The sequence below is a fragment of the Polyodon spathula genome, chromosome 3 (genome assembly GCF_017654505.1).
Source record: "Polyodon spathula isolate WHYD16114869_AA chromosome 3, ASM1765450v1, whole genome shotgun sequence".
Lineage (NCBI taxonomy): Eukaryota > Metazoa > Chordata > Actinopteri > Acipenseriformes > Polyodontidae > Polyodon > Polyodon spathula.
Window position 1 is genome coordinate 65407720 of NC_054536.1, and position 23382 is coordinate 65431101.

The window sequence follows — 23382 nt, forward strand, 5'->3', positions numbered from 1 at the left end:
TGCAGCCTGGTTTAACAGATGGGGAAAAAGCTCAATTTCAATAAAAGTGAGGCGACAGCCATCTGGTTTTCATTTGGGCAGATAATGTGGGCAAATTTTGAACAAAGGCAGAAATATATTCAAAATCTTGATATATTTACTGAAAAAAAATATACATCATTTTCAATTCAGAATCTGAATGAAAGATGTTTACATTGTTTTTTTTGTTTTGTTTTTTACCTCCATATCTTAATATCTTCTAGAACTGATACAAATTAGTTCAAAGTGAAGCTCACAGCAACCCTACCACACCATGTCATAATTTACATGAAAATGCATCTTACCTTATTCATTTTGTTTTTCAAATAAATAATATTTGGTATATTCTACATACAATAACAGCTTAGTACATAAGGGTACACAGCTTATTTTTCCTGTTAATCATTTTCTTCTGCAGTTACTAGTAATTACTTCTTTTTTTTTTCAACCTAATCTTGCTCTCTTGTTATATGGTTACATTTATAAGCTCACTATGAACAACAAAACCATTAATCAGAACTGAAAAACAGAGCTTTTCAGTCTAAGCTTGTTTTCTGTGAATCTTTACCTTTTGTTTATATATTTTTGTGGTTGTATTTGATATGACTTTTAACATTAGGCCTGCAGTACTAAACTATGGCAGTCCTAATGCGTGAAACAGGTGTTCAAGACAATAGCACAAAGTTCACCTTTATACCCAATTGTCTAAGTAAATAAAAGCAAACTGCTGTGTAAATCCAGGTGCATGTACGCATTTAAACAGTGAATTAAATGTGTTTGGATTACTTGTTATCTTATTTTTTAAACAAAACAATTGCCTATGACTAAATGTTTGACATGAGACAAGTACTTTTTGAAAAAAGAGTGGTTTCCTGAGACAGGAAATTTTGAAACATGATTTACATGTTATACTTGAAACAACAAGAGGTTTCTATTTCTGGCACTTCTACAGTAGATCTGTGTAAATGTTGGTTTAATTTTTTACTGTAACAAATAAACTGCATCATAAAACCAAACTATCTAAGTAAAACACAAATAAACAAGTATGTCAGTATACTACTGTATATTCCCTCTCACAGCTGTAAATACAACATTTGTATTTACAGCTATGAGCGGGGATATACAGCAGTTTCCCTGTCTCTCCAAGATACTCTAAAGATACTCTATGGATATGTAAAAATGCATGTCTGTAAGAGTAAGTATAGACAGACAGACTGCTCTTTATAGCCACAGATACTGATGCTCTCCTAACTTGTGTAAAAAGTGTACTAACCAGGTTTCATCACACTGTTGATAGTTTATATGATTAAACATCCATTTTGCAGAGATATGGGGCAAATGTTTTAGCCCCCATCTACCTCTTTTAGGGAGCTGGTTACTAGGCATTGCTACCTGAAGTTTTTTTTTTTTTTCTGAGAACAGAACATATTTGCAATAATATTAACCCATAACTTTTAACACCTTTTAATTCACTTTCCTACAGTATTTTACACAAATATCCTGTGATTTGTACAAAATGTGTAATGTGATATAAAACATAATGATAAACTCACCTTTCAGATTTTTTTTTTTTTTTCATAAATGCTGGCTGGTAGTTTAGGATTTCCAGATTGCCTGTACATTTGTAATTGCTTACCTGCACATTCACACTTCACCACAAGGTGTCTCTACTTTCCATGTTTTAAAACCAGATTCTAATTGTTCTGTGTGCATTTGATTAACTGGCCTATTTCACCAATTACAGGTTACTGATTTACGACCGTGATTAGCAGGGAAACTGATTTGCAAATTAAGACAGTACTTATACAGATATTACCTGGCTTTTCCAAAATTAAAGTAGTTGATCTTAATTTAATGCTAGGCTCCACTGAACTGACTTATTGAGATTTTTTTTTTTAAGCTACAAATTAGTAGTTTATAGATGACTGTGCTGTAAATGGAATCTCATAAAAAAAAATACATCTTATCAAATTAGGTTTACCCAGTCACCCCATCTCTGAAACTAAATGTCCACCCTGTCATTGCTGTAAAAATTTTGAAGTGTGGCTGAATATTTATTTTCCTTCCTTCCACTTGCTTTATATTTTTTTATAAATCAAGCGGTAAAACTGGGATGCAAGTACCACCTAGTTAATCTTGTATAATTCCTTGTTTATAGAAACCTGCTGTATTTGTCATCACATAATCTGTACAAGGAAATCTACTGTGTGTTAACAACGCAGCTTGCCATGTTTATCAAGCTGAATAGACTCACATTTTAAATGTATTTATTTTTACAAAAAACAAATAATTCTGCTGCATTTTTGCTGTTTTTTTAGGTTAGGCTTTTGAATTTGACCTGCTGAAACAAGAATGCTATTTGTAGTAAAGTGTTTTCCCTGGTACATGTGTGCCACATATGTTAGATTTAATATCTTGTATGCCACACTTTGATGAAGTGCTATAGGCAAGTGCATGAAACATCACTATTCATTCAGAGTTAGAGTTACAGTTTATTAAGAAAATAAACAATTGAGTCAACGTTCTTTCGATGAAACTGATTCTGTTTTTAGGGCGTTCAAGTATATCAAGGTATCATTACTTCAAACCGCTCAATCAAAATTTAGATAAAACTTACGCTGATGAAGGCACTTTCAAAATGTTTTGTCTACTTGACTTCATTTACATTTTAGTCTTAATCATATTAAAACAACTGAGTTTATTATATTTTTTTGTTTACTGAAAATAATTAAAAGATAGACTTTGGGGACAGGTGGAATCTAAATCTAATGGAAAAAGAGAACATGCAATTGTGTTTTCGTTAATCTTGGCTCTGTGGAAAAGTAGGTGGGGTTGTAGCTGTGGTTTCTCATTCCACTTTAGCATACTATAATATGTGACATTGATAGTGGGCGTTTGGGTCATAAAAACATCATGCACCTCAGTCTTACCCAATTGATACAATTGTACCATAGCTAGATACATGCATTCTAAAGTTAAATATAAGGTTCATGCTTAAATTTATATAATAATAAACGTAAGTTCAAAATGTACTCAACCTCTTGTGCTCAACATACTGTAGTTCCTGGTACCTGCAGGTTTTTAAAGTTCTTTACCCTTCTTCTTGGTACACCACACTGAACACTGCAGCATTAAACCCCAGTAAGGCAAGCTTCTCACCTGGAGTTAATGGCAAGCCTTCCTCTGAGCTATCCTCTGCCACATTTTCTACCATGGCAGAGGTTGGTGAATCCTCAGCTACAGAGGCTGACCCTGGGGTGCTGGGTCGGCTGGCAGAGCCTGACTCCCCTTCGCTGGTCAAGCCACACCGGTTCTCCCTGGATACCCTGTTGCTTTCACTGCTGTTCCTCGTCTCCCTGCGGTGCACCCGGGAGTGCAGCACCATCTGGTGGTAGGTGCGGAACACCTTGCCACACTCAAAGCACTCTGTGTTCTTGTTTTGGGAAGACCTCCGGCTCTGGCGAGATGAGGGCCTGTAGTCAGAGTCGCTGTGCCTCTCTGGGCTCAGGTCTCCTGGGGAAAGGTTGTTGTATTTTTCAGCTCGCTGTTGGTAGCTACTACGACTGCTGCTGTTGCTGATGACATTGCTGCTGTTTCGTCGCTTGCCACTGCCTGCGGTGTGAGAGTCTGGCTCTCGTTTGCGCTTTTCTTGGCCTACAAGGATGTATTCCTCTTTCTCTCTGTCATATGCCACATCTGCCTCGGCAAGGGTTTCATCCCACCCAATGTACTTTGCATACTCTGAAACCTCAGCCACTTTGCCCTTGGTGGCAAGCTGCCAGGCTTGGTAGCTGCTTACTGGATCAAGCTCTGCTATTCTCTTTCCAAGCTTTCTGCCGGTGATATTTTCTAAGGTCCCGGCTGGTCTAAGATTCAGGCACTCAATGAAAAAGTTATTTTTCTCTGCTGTGCAATCAATAGCTGTTTCATTTTCAATGCAGTTTTTGCTGGCTTGGGTATGAACCTTATCATGCTGCCTGAGGCTCTCCCTGTTGTGGAAGATGTTTCCACACTTGGGGCAGAGCTCATAGAGGCACAGCCCATTCATCACTGCTGTCTCCTCTTGAACCACATCGTTAATTGTGGCCAAAGGCTCTGAATCACTCTTCGGCTTGCTTTTGCCCCCAGTCTTTGTGCCATGGGACTTCATGTGGTTCTTAAGGAACCAGGGCTCCCTGAAGCGACGGCCGCAAATGTGGCAGCCATGGTCAAAGGTGCCACCATGCTTTTTCATGTGTGCCTTCAAGAACCAAGCCTGGGTGAACACCTGACCACAAACTTCACAGGAAAAGTCTCCTTCTCCAGTGTCTTGCTCACTTTTCACAGCTTCAACGTCAACCACATCCCGGATGGGTGCCTCCACTGTGATGTGGACCTTCTCAATGTGGCTCAAAAGCTGGTCCTCCCTCAGTGCCACAAAGCTGCACAGCCGGCACCGATAGGGCTTATGCAAGACCTGGATGTGCTGCTCCAGGTCCTCCTTGTTGTTGAGCTTCCTCTTGCAGATTGAACACTGAAACGTGGGAGACTTCCCACCATCACTGCCCCCTGTTTTGCCTTTTTTGATGCTCCTAAGTAGGATCTTGCTGTTTTCTTCCTTGGCCGCCCTGTTCATTATCTTATTGCAAGCTGACATGCTTTTGGTAGAGCTGTTACAGTTATCCAGGACGTCTGAGACTCCAGGCTCCAGCTGGCCCCCTCCAAGGTCCTCCTCCTCCTCCTTGTGACCATGGCTCAAAGTCCCCATCTTGTGGGAACGGATGTGGATTTTAAGGTTCCCCTTTTGCGAAGCTCTGTGGTCACAGTAAGGGCATTTGTAAGGTTTGTCTCCTGTGTGTTTTCTCATGTGCTGTGACAAAGAACTCTGGAAGGGGAAACTCTTGCCGCAGATATTGCAGGCATGGAAGAGGGACTTGTCTGCTTCAGCATCATTTCTGTTCATCTTGCTTTCCTCTGTGGAGTCATCACGGTATTCCATTATTTCTGTGTTATCACTGTGATCCATGGCAACAGAACTGTTGGTTAATTGCAATGCTATATTAAGCCCAACAGAGGACAGGGGAGCAGCACTTAAAACTCTGTTAACTCAAACTCTTCATCATTGTTCCTGAACTTTTTTTTATCCCTTTCTTCTTTTAAATACAAAAGTGCTGTTTAACTTCGGTTTGCATGGTTAAAGTTAGTCAACTAGAGATATCCTTAATCTTCAGATCTGAAAAACAAGAAAAAAGGGTTTTACAAAACTTTTTTTTTAAAACTAAACGGCACACAATACAATTAAAATGGCTAAACATTCATAATTGTACAAGTTTTTCTTTTAATTAGAGGACAAGCCTTTACATTTAGCTAGTTTTGGTGTGAGCATTATTATACTGTAACACCCTAATACATGCATGATTACAAATCTAATTAATTTAAATGTATTTATTTAAATTTCAATTTGAAGTATCTCAAAGCATTTTACATGTTGGTAAAAATAATTATAAAAACAAAAAAAAATACTGACAGCTGTTACTGAACACATTACTTATTAAAGGAAACTGCTTTCCTTACAATCATCAATCACTGAGAGCTTTATTAAGCCAACTGCTGTAAAAGAGGTCAATTTTTGAACAGTTTAACTTCAGTCAGGTTAGAAGAATATCTATAAAAAGAATTGGAAGTATATGTTAATCAATTTATTATCATACAGCATACTCTCTAGCCAGTGAAGCACGATAGAGCAAGTTTTTGAGGAACCCAATAATCATGAACAACAGAACAGGATTTTAAACTTGCCTCTAAACTGAATTAAATTAAAGTGTAAATGAGCCTTTGCTAAAATCAATATTGGTTCTTACTTAGGCCACCATGTGCAGCAACCACTTGTATAATCATAACAATAATAATGAATACAATGTATTTTTATTTGTATTACTGTTATTCTTTTTATATATTTGAGTCACTAATAAGTTAATGTCGCTAGTTATTTTCTGTATGCAATTACTTTCCCCATCAAATCAGTAACATTGCTCAGTTGTTGAATACATCTGATCGGAGGCTGTATGGAGAACAGCTGATCAGTTTTACTTGTTTGCTGCTCATAAAAATACATATGAGCCAATTTACACATTCACTTCATTCCCGTCTCAAAGTGTCAAGGGCTTGTGGAGCCTGTTGGCAACCCTAGTCACAAGTCGAAACCGGCAGCAATGCAGACTGGCTGAAAGTGTGACCGACAGCTACAACCACTTTGCTGCGTCAAAACGGGATAATTGTCACAACTAGGGTAGGGATTCATTTAGGGGATTTTAATCCCACCCCAGTTTATTTAGTTTGTGTTAGGGAGAAGGTTCCTGAAGCGGGACCTCCCTTTCAGTAGGAGCAGCGTTGAGCCACTGGATGGCAACCATTTGTTTTTAGCTGTTTTACCCACTGTGTTATATTTTGTAATTATATGCATGTATTTCCTTCTGCAATAGGGCTACCATTGCTGGTACCCTAGTGGTGGCCACCAACCACTACAACTGCCTGCACCTTTTGTATTAAAAAAGCCTGGATGCCTGAGTGATGCTTCAACATTAAACCCTCTGTCTCAATTGCAACGAACTGAAAGCAGCGTACTAATCCCATACTATTCCTGTGGTTACTACAGTAGTACGCAAGTTAATACCAATTGCAATGAACTTGGCAGATCAAGATAGACCCCAGCTGCATACTAAAAATGATCTCAATTGCAACAAACCCAAAATAACTGCTGCTGCCCTCTAGAGGATACTAAGTATGAGACTAAGTTAGTCTAACCCTTTCTATATACTAAGTGGGACACGTGAAAAATCCCAAAATGTATTGACAACTTTTGTAACTGAACAATTCATAATCACAAATCCATACTGTGTACCTATATTTTACATATGAAAGACATATTTACTTGAATATTATTTTTTTATATATATACATAAGGGATGTCATTGCTGGCATTGCAATATATTCGTGTAGCGTTAGAATGAGTTTCATGACATTATAACAATACGGAAAACAATACTCCTACATTGATCAAACAGCTTCCACAGCGAAAAAATGATCCAGTGTCAAAATATTACAATTACAACACTCCTGCTACACCTTCAATAACCTATTTCACTTATATTGGCAATCTTAATAAAGCCTAATAATTTACTTGCTATTAATGGTTCTGCAGTAGTCCACAAACAGGTGACACACGTGAGCTGACTCAGACACCTCTGCATTGACAGCATAGAACATAAAACAGACCAAAGCTGTCTCAGAGCCCACTTTTAGGCATGCCACGTTTAGGTTGACTGGACCTGGGCCAGCTGCATTTACACTACAAAAAAAAGACCTAAGCCGTCTCAGAGTTGGCTTAAAGAGGCTAGTGTAAATGGGTTAAACTTAAAGGATCCCTATTGTAAATATTTAAACAGTGGTCTTATTAATTGTAGATTTGCTGATTAGATCAATTGAATACAACCCACTGTCTGTAATGTACATAGAAATTTGGAAAGAAAAGGTCCTCTGTGTTCAATGATTAAACAGAGTTCTGGTCCGCATTTTTACAAAAAGCCAATACTCAACTTGGAGCTTAAAGGCTGATCACTTCTGATTATATCCGTATGTCTTGGGTAACTTAGTTGTATGAACTGTAAATCAAACAGCTTGGGACAACACGCTGAATTAACACAATTAACAATCTCTTAAGAAAATGAAATGAATTAACCAAATTTGCCTGTGAAAAAAAATTGCATTATACTGTACTGAATGTGCTTCTGAATGTATCTATCTCACAAAGCTTTATAATGCTATTATGCTGCCTTGCATACTACTTGTTGATTTCACATGATTATTTGACTGATTTTCCTGGTATAATTTGTATATTATAAATCCAGAACATGTCAGTCAATAAGGTTCACATCCTAAATCCTGGGGAAGATAGCTATAACCAGGATGGATTGCTGGAAGCTTGTCAACTTTCACACAACATACAGTGTAAGCAAATGGTAATTCATTGCTCCTTTGAAATTAGTTGTTAATGTAAATGGTGTCCATATAACACAGAGGTAAAGTTAATAGAAATAATTCTGACCCAGACAACCCAGAATATGTAAGCCTAGACAGATTAGTATTACTTTTAACTTAAATACAGGAAAAAAAAAAAGCTTCCATCCCAAAATGGTAATCACTAAATGAACTGCTGCTGTTTTGCTAACCATACTGCTATACAGTTCCAAAACAAGCCAATCCCGTTATCTGCTTCAGTCAGAGAATCACCCAGTAGATTAAGAGTTACACAGTGCTGTTGTTCCAGATTAAATACAGAAGCCTCCTATAAACCCTGCATTACAACAAATTAAGTGGTGTAACACGTTATTAAAAATGAGTAATTGCACACACACTGTAATGCAAGATCGGAATTGTTTTTGGTGTTTTGTTTTACTTGCTAGATCTCAAGCAGTTTACATTGCCATCAACAACAAAACGATTCTTGCTTGGCCAACAGCTAACTAACTCCAGCTATAGCTTTCATTCTACGACTCCGGTATTCCAAACCGACTCCACTGACAGGTCTAACCCTGCATCAGTTTGTACTGTGGGGGGAAGGGATAAGAGTTGTTATTATTGCATGGCACACTGCCCACAATATAGAGTGAGGATTTTCAAGTGTTGGATTTTACAGCGCCACTGGAATAGTGTGTTTTCATAAGCTTTTTATGTTTAAACTGGTGAGCAATATGCACTGATAGCTTCCATTTCTTTTAAGTTAACAGAGGCTCAAAAATCATGCTTACTTTTAAAAGCACAGATTTAGTCCTTTTCTATATGAAAAAATAAGACAATGGATTTACAGGAATGATTGTGATTATAAGTGTTGTGTATCGTTTTACTTAAAAAACATTGTTCAATTAAGTTCAAATCATTGTTGACTAAAGAGAAGTAAACCCGTTTAATTTTAAAAATATTAAAACATTATTCATTACTCATCTTTTGAGATTACGGCTGTGTTCAAAGGTTCATTCGCTGGCCAGGAATTTGAAGATAGTTTTAAACCTTCAAAGGTTTGTCGGGCATTCACGTACTGTATTTTTATTTTTTTTCTGCTTGACAATGTGTGGATCCACTATCAAATTGTTATACATAGCAACCCTGTATGGCGCCGCTGCTGTGTGGAGCAGGGTATATTGTGCCAAAGCACTGAGGTGAGGTGGGGGTGGGGGGGGGTTACCTATAGTGGTTGTAGTGCTTCAGTAAATATGAACTGAATACCTAGTGTACAAGACAGTGTAAGATAAGTGTTATGGTAGAATATGTTTGAAAGATACAAAATATATGCTAACACTAACAACTTTAATTTTGAAAACTGAGCACCGTCCCCACTCCAGCTCGTGTTACCCAGAGGCTAACCTTTAATTTCTTCATTTGCCATCTCAACAGCAAAGCACTGTACAATGTAAGCTGCATTGAAAGAAATGTCTCAAAACCCCTCTGCTGTTTCTGATTTTTTTGTTAAATGCCCAGACGTCCAAAAAAAAGTCTAACGCAAACTGTGCAAGCGACTGTTGATGTATCATGGAGGCCAATCCCCGGGGTCACTTGACAAGTTCATATTATTATTAGTATTATTATTATTATTAATATTTTTAGTAGTATTAAAATGGACGGCTGCAACAAAGGATCACTGTTCTAAGCAGGTTATCATTCACAGTCACATTTTATTACTACTAAAAATATTATTAATAATACTAATAATAATATGAATACATCAACAGTCGCTTGCAAGGCTTGCATTCAACTATTTTTTGGTCGCCTGGGCATTTAACAAAAAAGAAAAAAAAACAAACAGTGCGTTAATGCCACCTGACTAACCTTCGAAGGTTTAAAACTACCATCGAATTCTGGCTAACGAACTAACCTTCAAACACAGTCCTAGTAAAATGTGACTGATAACCTGCTTGGAATGTTGACTGTTAAATAAAGCTTTGTTTTCCGTAAGTCCCCTGCGGTTGTACACTTATACGGTATCGCAAGCAGCATCAATTACGTGAAAATAAACAAAGTGTATTTTTATTTAAATTATAAAAACATGATTACTATTCTATATGACATTTTAAACTACATGTGGATGTTTTATTCCATTTATATGGATTACCTGTAAAATAATAGGATTATCAATCAAATATAAACATCAAATATACAAAGTAGTTGTCATTGACATACAACAGTAAATTGGCAAACTTCCAACCATTTTTGGAGGGAACCTCCATTTCAGTAATGGTGTTCCAAAGCTTCCGTTTTACACGGGAAGGAACGTCGGTGCCTTTCCTATGTCATACTGGTGATTATATACTTTTATGTTACGAGTTTTGTATTATATATATATATATATATATATATATATATATATAATATATATATTAGATATATGATATATATATATATATATATATAATCTATATTTTATATATATAATTTATATAGGCCATTTTAAATGGACTTGATTTTTTTGGGATGTAACACAGAAGGACCTATTTGGAAGTAATTGCCAATGTGAAATTTCAGTAGAGTGAATGAATCATTTTAACAGTTTAACTAGCAAGAAACACTACAGTAATGTATGCTCCTTCCTGCAAGTAAGTTTTTTGTTAGTTTTAATAGCATTATTACAATTGTATTACTTCACTTTGAAAAATGTTTCAACAAGTTCTGAAAACTGAAAGCACACAACATACAGGACCCTAACCTAACTACACTAACAACCCTGAATCCTGCTCTCCGCTGTGACTGAACAAGAACTCTTCATTGTACTTGATAAAACACGATGGAACACTTTTGATGTTAAGTGACTTACTATTGTCTTTACACTCTTCAGTGCACAGCAGCAATGTTCTATGCCAGAGACGCTTTACTTTGCAATATATTTCATTTTTTGTACCTACACACATTTTATTGCAATTCCATTCTACATCATTTATTAACAGATCAGAGATTGCAATAACTAGCACCATGGAGCTAAAACACATTGTTTACTTGAAAGTCACATGCTTTGAAAAATAATTTATAATAAAATTAACTTTAACGCAATGGTCTTTGCGCACAAGTCTTGCTTATCTATCAATACCTGGTCTAAAATTGTTCATTGTATTTTTATTATTGTACTTTTACGAACACTGTTAGATTAAATTAGATAATGTTGAACTATAGTTCACACTGCGTAAAGCCACATGAGATCAATGAAAATGACCTCCAGATGATTTTGTTGGGTTTTGATGATTAATAAACTATTTTGCTGTTTTAGGCTCCCAAAATCTTTAAAATAATATTTTCAGTTTGATAGAAGAGGAAATATATTCTTTAAGTATCAAGTACACCCTTCAGGAAATCCTGTCATTATGTAAAAATGTATATACATTGAAGCATAAACTCTCTTAACATGCAACAAAAGGGAAGCTATTTCTATTGAGCTACAGTATGTAGACTTAGAAATGCTGTTGCCAAAACAAATTTAACTGCTGGGCCGATACTAGTTCCAGGCGACAAAGTTTTAGATCACCCATTTTTAGGCACTCTTAAATACCTGTACTCAGAGGACTAACAGTAACTGACACATTTCAGAGTAAAACTAAATTACAATCAGGAAGCTAAACTAATAAAAGAAACACTTTCAATATTAACATACATGTCAATGCCACTCTCTGTAACTCTCTTAAGAGAATTAACAATTAGAGGCTTATATTCTATAGACTGGGGTCCTAAATTGACTGCATGAAGTGATGCATTCACCACAGGGAAAGTAAGTACCACTGATGACAGGTCCTCAGGGGCTCTGCTAGTCTCTGACCAATCAATAATCCATTATGAACAAACTGCATTTTCACTCTTACATCAAGAAATAGACAAAGAGGACTAGTATCTGTATGAGCACAAAAGAATAAAAATCAGTGGACTTAAAGCACAGTGCAATGCATTCAGGGATGCATCAATCATATCAGTCTTACTGAGCCAGTATATTTCTCTGCATTCTTTTTGTTTCAAATTGTAGCTCACCATAATTAAAAAAAATAAATAAATCATACATAACATTACCAAATTAGAAATACCACTGTGAACACATCTGTATTGTTTTAAGTTAGAGAATACTTAATTTCAAAAGCCCTTACAATACATAACATCTTTATCAGACATCTGCACTGTTTTATACTGCTCAGCAAAGTAAATAAGGGAATTGATTTTTCCCCATGAGAGTTGCTTGGGTTAACAGAGAAAAGAAAAGCAGTAGGGCCTTGTGACAGGGCAGCTTCACTGGCAAGTCTTGTTACTGTCACAGAGAGACTCAGACACGAGAAGCTGCAGTTTAAGCACTATTATGCCCTTTTAATTTAACACAAATACCAAACAAAACACACTAACAAAAAATCACTGCAGTGGCCAAAATAAACAGTTTAAAGAAATAACAAAATTACATTCATCTTACAGCCCAACACAGCACAGCACTCATCAAAACACCAACCATAACACCAATAGTTTTTGCCCTTTTAATACACCTGTGGTTGGAGCCTAACTACTCATAAATTATTCAAGTATGGCAGGGAGGAATTTAACCCCCTCCCTGCCAACCCAATATTCCCCACACACACACATTACGTCGGCAGGGCTTCCACCCTGCCACAGACCTGTATAACAACAAAACATTTCCTGTATTATTGGCAATCCCCTGTACAAGTTTTTACTGCCTCCCCCAATATTGAATTCTTGTTTAAAATGACCTTGCCAATATATGTCCCATTAGGTCATTGATTGCCTTAACTTCTGACAGGAGTACTATGGAAACTGTTAACAGAGCTGATTCACAGAAAAGCTTGAGCATCTTGCACCCTTTTGCTCTGTCATGTATTACCTATGTCAATGAAATTAAGCCAGAATATATAATTAGCTTCTGCAAACAAGAAGTATTGTGTAACTGCAACAATAAAGGTTGTGTTTTGTCTTAAGGCTAGTCTAGGGCATCAACCTAAATGCTGGCAGGTGGTTCGCCAACACAGTTCCTTTGCTGTCTACCAGGAATATTCCTCAAGGAGTGTGGCTTTTGGTTTGAGAAAAGACAATGGGTACATCTGTAGCCAACTGGGCAGAAAGTCTTTAAACCATAGAACAAGCCACATACTAATGCTACCTTTATGGAAAAGCAAGTAACTAATGCTAGGCAAACTGATTTGCCAGTGTCAGTGTAAAGTACTGTGATTTAGTGTTTTTTGGCTTTGTAGCTCAATGCAAGAGTCAGCTAGACTGGACTCAAGCAACAGCTATTGTAAACATATTGGGAGTCCAAGAAGCTGCCATGTGTCATGAAGCAAGTGTCGTCTGTTATTCCAGTATCAATGTAATATGTCAGCTCATGTTACCTGGTTTGTGACTCAGTAAAGGTCAACTTGATGCGTGGCCTACCAAATTGAAACTATTGTGTTGATACGGCAGGGACTGTCAGGACCATAGACTAAACTAACAACAGGGGACTTGAAAATCTTATTGTGGAGGAACGGGTGTGGCTAGCTGTGGATTTCTGCCAGAAATATGTCTGTATACCAGAGATAAAAGAGACAGCACACTGTTAGAAACTATACCAGTTAGTTGAATACTACATGTGAAATGATATTTTATATATATATATATATATATATATATATATTAATATATTATAATATATATATATATATTTTTCCTATTATATCTATCTTTTGTATACACAGACTAACCTTCTGTGAAAGAAACAATAGATGAGTATCCCGTATGAAGCAGCTGTTATGAAACCATAAAAAGTACACCAAACAGTCAAGTTTTATATGTCACCCTTTTCCAAGTTTGCCATGCAGTAATGGGAAGCGTGCTCTATAGTATTTCCTACACTTTTTTTTTCTCATAGAACTAGTTAACCCCTGGCTGCTCCTAAATGTACTTGTCTGTACAGCATTTTGTAACTTTTAAATCAAACTCCATGTGTCCAAATGAGCAGCAGTGCCCTCAGCAGAGAAAGCTAAGGTATTTCTGTGTTTCCTACAAACTGACAAGAAGCAAACCAAGCAAATACTGTCAAACATATTTAAAACTTCAAAATAAGACATTTTAAAGCAAGTGCAATAGCATTTAAGCAAATCTGAAGAGGAATAAAAAACACTTTTACAAAATAAAACTACAAAAGAAGCTAGTTATAACCGCACCTTCCCGCAATGCTAGTTGTACTTTGCCAGTTCTAAACTGTTACAACTGTTTTGTTCCTCTCAGAAACCGCCCCTTTGTCTTTGCATTTGCTTTAAAAATAGGGCTCATATTCTTTTAAAATAATGAGCATGTGAAATGTGCAAGGGTTTTCTTTTCTTGAGTTTTAATTTGTCAAAAGCAGCCATTGCTGACTGCTTTGTAGAGACATCCAACACCTTAACTGCAGTTTGATTTGTAGTGCTGTTAAACGGCTGTCACCTACAGCAGTAACATCAAAATACCTGATTAGAAGTGCAAGAGATGTGAAAACATAATGCCATTCTGTGAAAGCAGGACATAGTGCAAGGAGTCGAAAAGCAGAACCACTCTTTCAGATTTATGGCACTATCGTGGTGAAGTTTAAATAAAAATACAACTCTCTCTCTCTCGCTCGCTCTCGGCTCTTGGCTCTCCTTTTATAGCATGTGGCTGCTCCCAATTATCGCCAATTATTCTATCTGGGAGCAGCCACATTTTCATATGTTTTGGGCTGGGACAGGAATTAACTCCATCCCTGCCAACAACCACCAAAACACACAAAACACTGCACTTTATTTATAAGCAGGGCTCTCGCCCTGCCACAAGACTGCATAACATTTCTGTAATAATGCAATTAATGCTCACCCTCCAATGTGTAACTATATATTAATAATGCAGATGAGTCACTTCTGCTTTAAATGAAAAAGTAAGCCTTAAGATTTAAAAGCACATTTAGTTGTTTCACAGAAAAAAAGTCAATTAAATCAATTTTACTATTAACGCGTTTCTCAGTTGTGACTGAGATACACTAAATGCTTAACAGGTATCAATTTCACTTTTATAGGAGATTACACAAGTTAGGGTAAGGAATTACAGTCTTGGCCTTGGTGGCAAGTGTCTCGAAGCAAGTAGCCCCGCTGGCTTCATTGGAAAGCGCAGGGGCACTGGGCTTAGCGAAATTCCCACCAGTGGATTCTACCAGTGTGGCCTTGGTGCGATCCCCTCCAGTAGGAGATCTGTCTAAGGACACTGCATGATCCAACGGCCAATGCAGAATAACAGAGGCACACCTTAAGAAGGCATCAAGTTACACGCTTGGCCAACACGGCAGGTCTCCTCATGCTCTACCTGGATGGCATTTGCAATCAGCGCCCCTCCCTGAATCAGTAGCTTCAGAGCTGCGCTTGGTATCAGGCGCACTGCTGCAAATATCAGGCTTGCAAGGGCTAGCCCTGGGTCAAAGCCTGGCAGGTCTTATAGTGGCCTATCTCCCCTGGCCACACATTCGGGCCAGCAGTGGAGGAGATCCTGCAACCTACTCCAGTGCGGGAGAAGATGACACAATGGCATCCGCCCATGACACAAACTGTGACCTGGATGGTTCAGATCCCCACTGCACCACGTGGCGACCTGAGGCATCGCTTTCAGGCTTCCATGGCAACTAATAACAGGGGGCGCCCGCAAGGACGGGGAAACGCCGGACATCGGGCTCCAGCTCAATAACGCTCCGGGAGGCAGTTTCAACAACACGCTTGGCAGACTCCAAAGCAGGTTCCACTCCAGCCTCTGCAGCTCCAGCATGGCCCTCAGGGGCCCACAAGAAATAAATACATTACTTCTCAAGCACGCAAACCACTCATGGTTCTAGGTGGGACCAAGGATGTCACTCAAGTGGCCTATCGGCAGCTCTGACATAAAATGCTCTGTGAATACCTGACCTGTGGCAGGCATATCCCAAAAGTATTGGTTGTTGGTGGTCTTCTCTTTCAGGGAACCAGGGTTACATCCGTAACCTAACGTTTTCCCTCTAGCAGTCTCCAGGGGAAGGTTGCAGTAAATATTAAATCAGCATCACCTAGTTTATTCTCTCAGTGATCATCTGGGTTTATAAAGCACTAATGGCAAAGCACTACTCTCCAGATTCTTCTAGTAATGTAGAAAGCTGCTGTTAATGTTAGCCCTCAGAATTATGTATTAATGATGTCACTGAGCCTAACTTCTTTATCTTAAAGGGCATTGAACCTTCTTTACAAATATTTCACCTGGCTTTTGATATATCATATTTTTGATTTCAGTGATTCTGATGACATACTCTGAGGGTCTTAATATTATTATTATTATTTTTAAATAAGTATTTTCCTTTAATCCTTATTCCCTGTGCTGCGCTTCACATCCAAGAGTAAATACAAACCTCTACCAACACTAGATGTACAGTATGTCTCTAGAGTCTACAGATCATGTTGGTAGCATACCTCTGTGGAGGTCTGTTTTCAAATCTGGCACAGGTCGTTTCATCGTAAATTAGTTCCTAATAGGCATAAGTCTACATTACTAAACCACTCACTCTCACTCAGATACAAAATACTGGTAAAAGTGCAACATTCTAAAAAAAAAGTTTCCACAGTTAAAATACATATTCTGTGTTTTTATTAAAAAGTATGTTACGGTAAGTGTGATGAGTACTTAAAAGTGGAATTCAGAGCCGAGTAAAGATACAGAGGAAAAGGGTTTTGGTAAACAATTAAAAAGAAAATAATGGTATGCACTATTGTGCCTAAGGCACCATTATTTGGTTAGAACAGTTATTTTTACTAGGAAACTTCAGAGAACAGCCAGGGCTTTTTAAAGCCTTCATTTTGGAGCAATGATCTATAAGAACATTCTGTTAAATAATAGCCTATGGAGTTATTCCTCTAGGAACAGAACAAGCTATGCATTAGCATCTGTTTTGAGCAGTTCAAAAATCTAATTGGTTTGAACCTTTTGCAAGGAAAAACAAATAAAGACAAAACAATATAATGGTAATCCATAATTAGGTTTTGAAATGCCTGGCAGCTAAACAGGACGGTTGAGTTGCCAGGATCTTAACCTGAGAACAAAGGTCAGGGTAAAAATGTAAAGAAAGTAGGGGTCCAACAATTAATCGATGCATCGATGATTGATTATCAGGATCAGCAGTAGGCCAAGTATTCACTTTTTTTTTTTTTATTATTATTTAAAAATTAAGGCAACATGGTTTAGTTTTGATCTATTAAATCTACAAATTACCTTTTGTTTCATAGCATGTTGTGTTTGGATTATATAGCAATATTATAGAAGCAGCAGCTGAATTTAGTACAATAGTTACATTAGTCAGGGTTTGTGAGATTAATTCAAATGCTTTGCTTTTGGACATAAAATGTAAACAGTATTGAACAACCTTAGTTCAGAAATTAATTCTGTTACAATATAGTATTTATTATTATTATTACAATGTTAACCTGATGCGGACGCACGCATATTCTATTCGGTTGTTAACCCTAAGTCCTTTGTTTTTCTTTTTTTATAATCAAAAGTGTTCAAGTTCGAATGCAAGTCGTGCCTTTTTGTTTAACTATTATTAGTTATTGTTATTAGTTATTAGACCTTCTATTAAAATAATAACTAACGTTTGTTTATTTTTAAAAATAAAACATCAATGCATCGATTATCCTTGATAAATGTCTACACAATAATTAAATACGAAATGAGGGTGCCGATTGCACCTCTAATAGAGAGTGTATGCAGTATAAATACTGTAGAAGTTCAAATGCATATGAATTCACCATTGTTTACCAAGTTCACCTAAAAGTAAAAATTCTTACAGTTTAATTAATAGAAAGCCCATTCAAACACCCCAACCATTCACTGGGTATCCCACTGTTAATAAAATGAACTGTTCAATTGCTTTACATTCTAAAACTTTATTTTTCATAAGCTTATATAAAAAATGTAAGCTTCAATCCAACTAACAGTTATACAAGTCCATAATGATTCATGACTATTTATTATTATTCACATTTTTTTTTTACTGAATTTAAAACATAGCAGCAGTATAAATACAAAACACATAAAAAATTGTAGCTAACTTCAAACAACCATTATCTATAACCAGAATGTATTTTTCAGCAACACGTCGACATAACCTTATTCCATAATATACTAACTGCAATCAGTACACATTGTGTGTAATGGGGTTGCTGCATTGATCCTTAACTGCATAAAATCAAAAATCAAAAATCAAATTCCCTTATACTGTAGGCCTCGATAATGCTGTGTGACAGAATTATGTTGTAAGCTAAACCACTTATGCAATAAGTTATTGGCAATAACACTTTCTGGTAAACACTTCAGAGTTTCACATGCTGGTTAGCAGCTGTTGTTTATTTAGTTCTTAGAAGAACAGAAACCCTGATAGGTTTGATTAGGAAGAATACAGATTTCACACTTACAAACATTACCCTACATGCAGTAAACAAAACAGTACTTAAGACACTTATTAATTGTACCAGATTCATAAAGCACACCAGAGACATAATAATCACACAATGAAAAGGTAAAATTAACTTTCATAAATTTTGTGATTGAGATGTACTAAAATAAAAGTAACATAAAAAAAGCAAATGAAAAATGTACTGGTGCTGACATCTTGGTCTTTGAACATTTATTTAATCTACATGTTTAAACTTGATGTCCGTAATTACAAACACTTGTAGATTCCAAAGCGGAATGTTAAGTCAACATCGCAAAGTTGCTTTTACACAATATTATTGCTACAAGACCAATGAGTGGATAAAGCGGCAGCAGCATCTCAATCAGTCAGTCTTTATTATTTATATAGTGCCCAAAGCGTGTTGCATAGATAAAAACATTTATTGCAATAAGCAATAAAGCTGTTGCAACGCAAGATTACCCTGAAGGTGTACATAGGAGAGACGATATAATTCATATATGAGCAGTTTGAACAATACAGTAACTGTCATTCATATTGAACAAAATAGATGATAAACAGTTGTCCCTAAGCAAGACCTGACAAAGACTGCTGTCAGAATACATCAAAGACATTGCTACAGATTGCCAGTGGTTATCTTTGTGCAATGTAAATGGAAGCCAGCTAAAACAAGATAACTTAAATATCGCTTTAGTTTCTTATTTCTGAATGATGTCAGAAAACTAAATTAACCCACACAGCATGTACTCGACATGCATAGCTACATACAGAACTTTACATTTTAATATGTTGGAAAACATACAGTTTGCTAAAAGCTGGAGAACCTATAGCAACTTGAAAATATGCCTTTTTCAAATGTCTGTTTTTTTTATATATGTCCTACTTCTACGTTGTCTACTTATGACCACAGCATTTCCATGTTACACTTGCACAAGGCTTGTTACATTGTTAAATGAGCCCCAGGACATGGACAGGTACTGAGCTTGGTGGGGATAACCAGATTTAATTAAATTCCCCATTTTTTGTCTTTGTCATCACAGAGAAGGGCTGCCCTGCTCCCCTTCTATTCATATGAAGGGTTCGGACACAAAAAAAAAACTGTGGCACACAAAAGATGCACCGCCTTCCTGTCCACACTGCAAACCTTTGCTGCCTAATGACTTAAACTCCTTTGCCATCCTTAAAAATAAATGTATGTGGACAGAGGTTGTTTCCCTTTACAAGGGGTTGTGAATTGATTTGTGGCTAAACAAAAAACTAATTCCAGGCACTTCATATAAAAAAGCTACAGCGATCACATTTAATCAACTCATAAATAATAAGGTAAAATCTGCAGAGGTTTGAGTATGAGCTAGACTGTCATTGTCAGAGGTTTAGAATCGAGTGAGATATATATATATATATATATATATATATATATATATATATATATATATATATATATATATATATATATATATATAATGTTAATACCCAAAACCAATACTGTTTATTAAACTACTATGCAGACAAAATATTTTCACACAACATTTTATTACCATTACCAACCTTACTATATTTCATGATAAACATGATTACCTTTTGGGTGGGGCAATATAGTAGACCTGAGGAAAGACTACTGTTACCGATAGGGGCCTATAATGCCGAAAGCTACAGGAATTTAATTTTCCACTATGGCTGAGTCTGCACTATATATTTAATATATTAATCAGTCAAGAAAATAAGTGAGGCAAGGCTGTATAGTAAATATGACTTTATACATTTGGTTTAAATATAGCTGGTACAGCATATCAGCATATGTTTTGTTTAAATATAGACCGAGACTATTGACCGGTGGTGTAAGGATGTTGGGGCAGTAGTTCAGTCTAATTTTCCTCCTATGAGTTTTTAACCAATCACAGGCCACTGATTCAACACATTACATATATATATATATATATATATATATATATATATATATATATATATATATATATATATATATATATATATAAACTTGTGGCTCGCCACACAGGCTCACACAGGTTCTTTTCCCTTCAAAGTAAAGACCCGACGACACACAGGATTGAAAGGAACCGCGCTCACGCACACTTTTAATAAACAAAAATGAAATAAATAAAACAAACACCTAGCTCCTATTTGGTGCACTAACTAAACATATGCAGGTCCCTGACTAACAGGCAGGACAGCTAAGCTGTTTACCTGAAATATAACACCAAAACAAAACACTAATACAGATTTTTATAAAACCAAACGTATGTTTTACATAGACCTTTACAACTTCCAGTTGGGCTCTACACTCCACAGCAGCAGCCCCGAGCAGGCTGACTGCTTTCCTTTTATATCCTACACCTGGCTCTAATTTTTAATAATTGCCAGGTGCAGGTGATAATTAAACAATTAAACAATTACATTGGCAGGGAGGCTTTAACTCTGTCCCTGCCTTAAACAATTTTTTCAGTTTGCAGGCCCCCTGTCCTGCTACATCCTGTTACTATATATATATATATATATATATATATATATATATATATATATATATATATATATATTATATATATATATATATATATATACCATTGTTGGTAGCGTCACATGACCTGTTTGTTTACGTTCTGTTTTGTGTTTAATAATTCCTGCGCCCCTGTGCCAGCGTTTCAACTCCAACTCCCATGTATCTCTGCTTGGCAATGTGGTTACCCACACAAATGACACAAGTACCTCGTCACAGTACTGTTTAAATGATGTTCAATGTGATGGAATCTTCATAAAAGTACTATATTGATGTTTAATTCAAAGCTGCAGTTTTGTCATTATTCTGATACTGAAAAATGCCAAACCCTATTATAGTGAACACCCTGACATAACGAACATTTCTCAAAGGCAAGTACCTGTACGTTGGTGTTTTATACTAAATACAATTTTGTGTTGGAGAGTATTTAAATGCCTTTGTAACTGAACCCAACGTGGGGCCTTAGACAGGAGCGAGTGCTGCTGCTGCCCAGTGTTCCTTCCAAAACAATGACGTGGGGAGCTTTTCATTAGTTTAGCAGTGCTTCCAAGAATAATTTCAAATGTAACCCTTAGTTAAAAATAAGTGGCCCTGTGTATTCGTTTATGAATTGTAATGTACTATTTGCAGTTGCAGTCTATATGCAGTTATCAAGATATTTGATACGTTACCTGTAGATCAGCACATCTATGTCACAACAACTTCAGATTACCCCTTATTACCAGTTTTGGATCTTGTTATTGGTGTGTGTGTGTGTGTGTGTGTGTGTATATATATATATATATATATATATATATATATATATATATATATATATATATATATAGTATTTAAAATAGGATTCATTCATCCAACTTTTTACATATCCGGTCTTACTCTGGTCCTACTGCAGTCGGATATGCAATGGATTACTGTACTGAACTTATCTATGACTTCTTTCAGAAATAGGAATTTTCACAGGGAGCTACATATTGCACGGCAATGGGTACATTTCAAGGATATTGTGTACACCCTCTGAAAAAAGTTTCACTCTTTGACATCTGTCACAGGCTTTTAGAACCGATTGCTAAAGAGTGTGTGATAACTACATTCCGACTGCCATTACAGTTACCTTTTTAAATGACCAGCATCTCACTTAATAATACTTTGGTACGACAACCCCCCCCCCCCCGCCCCAAAAACTAGTAACCAAGGGCCAATAAATGTTACATTATTTTTCCATATGGGTGATGCTGTCTACAAAGGATGCCACAGTGCAGTATAAAGTGCATTTCGAATTATACAGAGATTAATGACCTTGCTTTGTGCTGGAGAAGGACAGAATGCAATGGTGTGGCCTCAAATCAATAATATTCAGGGAATGTGATTATATACTACAAAACAAGGGCATTTACTAGAGCAAGACTTACGGTACATGTAACTTGGAAAGCAAAGTAATGTGTTTAATTTTCTCTGCATACCAAGTGCCCCGACCCCGCCCCACCGCTCTTACAAAAACTATTTTGCAATAATTTTTAATGATCAAAAATGTAAAAATGATATCACTGTAAAAGACAAAACCAGAGTTGATTATGAAATCAACAGTAAAGGGTATAATGGCTGTATGAACAACTTCTTAATTTTTAACCTTTTATATTTTTATATTTATTTTTTGATAGCAAGGCTGTAAATAAAGGTTTTACAACTACAGAAGGCAGGAGAAATCTCAGTTTAGGTTTGCAAATAGACTTTAATATTTGTCCAAGTGGTCCCCCTCTGTCCCCATAGAGAGGCGAGGCCTGGCGGAGGCGGATCCCCTTAGTTGGGGTGGTAAGAACACACTGTCACTTATATTCATGTTTATTTTTTATGCATACATTTTTTTTTTATTATTCAGTAATTATATTCCATATTGTACATCATTAAATATTGTTTTCTATATGTTAAACAACTAGGCGCATTTCTCAAATGTGCTGGTATCAAGTGTAAACATGTACATGCTTCAGTTTAGTTTTCCACCACTAAATGTTTAGCCGAAATTTAAATTAAACTGAATATTACTTTCATTGCTTCAGTTGGTCCCTGGTTCTGTTTCTTTGCCAATCATGCAAGTATGCATATAATTGTAAGCGGTAGCGTTTAGTTTATTGTAATTAGTGCACATGTTTATAAACAATTGTAAACATGGCAGCACAACATACAAACCCAAACTTCATAAACATTTCTGATCGTCTACATCCTTATCCTAACCTCAGTAGAAATATCTAGCTGAGCTGTATGTGTCAACAAAGAATGGGCAGCACATTAAAAATAAACAACATTTATATATATATATATATATATATATATATATATATATATATATATATATATATATAGATATATTCTTTATATATAA

At 36.4% G+C, this 23382-nt stretch overlaps 1 protein-coding gene across 5 annotated transcripts in view; it reads right to left on the minus strand.

Moving 5' to 3' along the window:
* The window catches only part of LOC121313323 (zinc finger protein 516-like), a 61216-nt gene that overhangs the window by 21940 nt on the left and 15894 nt on the right, over nt 1-23382 (minus strand). For all 5 annotated transcript variants that reach the window (XM_041245727.1, XM_041245726.1, XM_041245725.1 and 2 more), the window contains exon 2: nt 3178-5230. In XM_041245727.1, coding sequence (XP_041101661.1) covers nt 3178-5023 — 1846 coding nt within the window. In that variant the 5' untranslated portion in view covers nt 5024-5230. The remainder of the gene's footprint in view (nt 1-3177; nt 5231-23382) is intronic.